The 2,807-nt window shown below is 53.9% G+C and overlaps 1 protein-coding gene across 1 annotated transcript; it reads right to left on the reverse strand.

Annotated features, from left to right (window-relative positions):
* Positions 1 to 1,092: 1,092 nt before the first annotated feature.
* Positions 1,093 to 2,501, reverse strand: HMX3 (H6 family homeobox 3). The gene is made up of 2 exons (XM_030204768.1): positions 2,207 to 2,501; positions 1,093 to 1,895 (listed from the first exon to the last, which is right to left on the reverse strand). Exons 1-2 carry the CDS (start codon positions 2,499 to 2,501, stop codon positions 1,273 to 1,275), a joined length of 918 nt encoding a protein of 305 aa, XP_030060628.1. The 3' UTR covers positions 1,093 to 1,272.
* Positions 2,502 to 2,807: the final 306 nt, after the last annotated feature.

Genomic DNA, 2,807 nt, shown 5'->3' on the forward strand with positions numbered 1-2,807 from the left:
ATATTACACAAGACTGGACAGAACCAAAATGACTTGGTTAAATGACCGAAACGAAAGCGCTCAGGCACTGGAAGAATTCGGCTGAGACAAAAAAAAATCTCTTTGTAATTTCATCACCCGAAACCATAATATTTTCCCTTCAGAAATTCGGCTTTTACATTTCCAACTGGGTGAAAAGAGAGCCGAGGCGGCCCTTGATTTTCTGGGACTGAAATGCACTTGGTAAGGGAAGAAAGACCAGGCAGGTGAAACACCCTCTAAATAACAGCAGAAGCGGCTCTTTCCCAAAGTCCCAGAAGCGCTCGGCTTAGTTCAGGCTTTGGGGGTTTTTCACCACAAATATTTTGAATGAAACAAAAATAATATTTAGTGGGTAAGATCGGAGGGACTGGCCCAGGCTGGGTGAGCTGGGGATGGGGGACCCTCTATCTATCTATCTATCTATCTATCTATCTATCTATCTATCTAACACATAGATAGATAGATAGAGATTGTTTTAAAATTAATTTTTCTTCCTTTTATATTTTTGCTACTTGTCGGGACCCCGATCCCCAAAGCGCTGTTCAGCCGAGCGGGGACTTTGTAAAAGCAATTCTACATTTGTCAAATAAGTTAAAATAGATGATTGTCCTTCACTTAAAGAGCTGCAGAATCAGCTAACAATAAATAAATACAAACATTATCATTTCGTTGTAAGCACCAGACTACACTGTGTCCCCCCCCCCACCCCACCCCCCAAAACACACAAACACAATTCACTTCCCATCTTTTTCCGTGTCGCTGCTCGAATAAAGGAAAAAAAAAAACTCGGCAGCTTTTCACAGGTCCACCTACAGTTTGCATATTGCACGCTTCAAAATACAATTATTTCACAAGAGAAGTAAAATAACAATGAAAGAAAGAAAGTTGGAAAACGAAAACGTCCACATTTCTCTTTTCGAACGAATTTCCCAGACGGATTCGGCAGAGAAACACGAATTTAACGCAGTCTTTCGTCTGTTTCTGCTCCGAAAGTCCAGCACAGAAAACCCAAAGGTACAAAAGTGAGCATTTCTGTACAGACAGGGGGGTGTTCATTCCCCCCACCCCAAAAAAAGCCAGTCAGTGAGTCCAGGTTGTACCCCGAGAAGGGAAAGCAGAGTCTGACCTTTTGCTGAAAGATTTGGGCGTCTTTTTCGTTTATAAAAATACAGTGGGAAAAGGTGCCAGTTCTGTCCTAGCAGAAGCCACTTTCTTCTTCTAAGGATCCCCCCCTCCCCCGGACACAGGTGCTCAGACGGGCCGAAGCAGGGGCACCGAAGTGACCACCGGGTGCGAGTAATACACCGGGTGCGGGAAGGTGAGCAGCGGCTGGCTGGCCGGAACGGTGGCAGCGGGCGTTCCGGCCTCGGTGCCACCCGAGTTCTCGTGGTACAGGATGGGCACCCGCACTATCCTCTGGGCCGCTGCGTGGCTCAGGTTGGCCGCCTCCAGCTCGGCGGCCAGTTGTCGCTTCCACTTATTCCTGCGGTTCTGGAACCAGATCTTGACCTGGGTTTCGGTGAGGTGCAGGGAGGCGGCCAGGCCCGCTCTCTCCGAGCTGCTCAGGTACCTCTTCATGTCGAAGGTGGACTCCAGCTGGAAGACCTGGCTCCGGGAGAAGACAGTGCGGGTTTTCTTCTTCCTGCAGGGCTTCTTGTCGGGGCTGTCGTCCCGCTTGGGCCACTCCTCGCCACTCTCCTCCTTCTTGCCCCCTTCCTCGGGCTCGCTCTCCTCCAGGACGATCTCCTCGGGGCTCTTGGGCTGCCTGTCTTTGGGCTCCAGGCTGGGCTTGAGCTGCTGCAGGGGGTCCGGGGAGTCTCTGTCCGCCCCCGAGGCCGGGGACGAGGATCCCAGGAGCAGCGTCTTCTCTGGAGCTGGAGGAGCAGAAAAGAGACAGCAGGGTTACATCTGTCCAACAAAATACTGTCAAATCCCCTCTCCTACCGAGAAACGCAAGACGAAAAGTGGCGCAGGTCGGCCGAAAACCAGCGCTGCAAACTTCTTGCGGGGCAGAAAGTGAGAGGGGTCGGGTCGGGGGCTATAGAAATGAGAAGTAGTAGTAATTCCAACAGCAGACCCCCACCGCACCTTTCCGCCCCCCCCCCCTCTCTCTCCCTATTCTGCAAACCCTATCCAAAATGAACCCCCTCCTCCCTCCCCCCCCCCCAAATACCAGAGCCAGTACCTTGCGTGCGGGTTCCGGAACCCAGGGTGTACGGGTACCACCATGCCGGGGAACGGTCCAGATAATGTGCCGGCAGGGCGAACCGCGGTGCTGTCGGGATCTCCAGGCGAGGGAAGGGCAGCTCTGCCAGCGGGGACAGGGCGAAGGCGGGCGAGTCCAGGGCGCCCTTGAGCGGTGTAAAGAGAGCCTTGGGGGGCCGGGAGATGCGGGGGGGCTCGCAGGTCAGCAGACTCTTGATGGAGAAGGGGGAGTCCTTGGCAGGAGCGCTGGAGCTCTCTTGGGCCGTCTCAGGCATGGCAGAGGCAGGCAGGGCGCACAGGCAGGGAAGGAAAGGAAAGGGACTAGGCAGGGCGCAGGGCCGGCATCGGGGGAGGAGGAGGAGGGGGAGGAGGAGGAGGAAGGCTCCCTGCCTTCTGCTTCGCTTTTAGGCTACAAACGCTCGTCTCTCATTGGCTTTATATAGTACAATTAGGCAGCAAATGGGGACGGGACCATTAGCAGGGACTAGCACGGTCGGGGTATTGGCCCCAACAAGCCTTGGCAGTAGCTCCCTAAGCCCAGCTCTGCCCTCAGCGCACTGCCGTCTGCCCTGCTTGTGCTG

This window comes from Microcaecilia unicolor, chromosome 5, assembly GCF_901765095.1.
Source record: "Microcaecilia unicolor chromosome 5, aMicUni1.1, whole genome shotgun sequence".
In the NCBI taxonomy this organism is placed as follows: domain Eukaryota; kingdom Metazoa; phylum Chordata; class Amphibia; order Gymnophiona; family Siphonopidae; genus Microcaecilia; species Microcaecilia unicolor.

Bases quoted from the DNA above. Each gene is read 5' to 3' on its own strand.
- HMX3 (XM_030204768.1), bottom strand. From the start codon at position 2,501: ATGCCTGAGACGGCCCAAGAGAGCTCCAGCGCTCCTGCCAAGGACTCC. The intron at 1,896-2,206 runs GTACTGGCTCTG...CTGCTCCTCCAG, and splicing joins TTCCGGAACCCGCACGCAAG to CTCCAGAGAAGACGCTGCTC.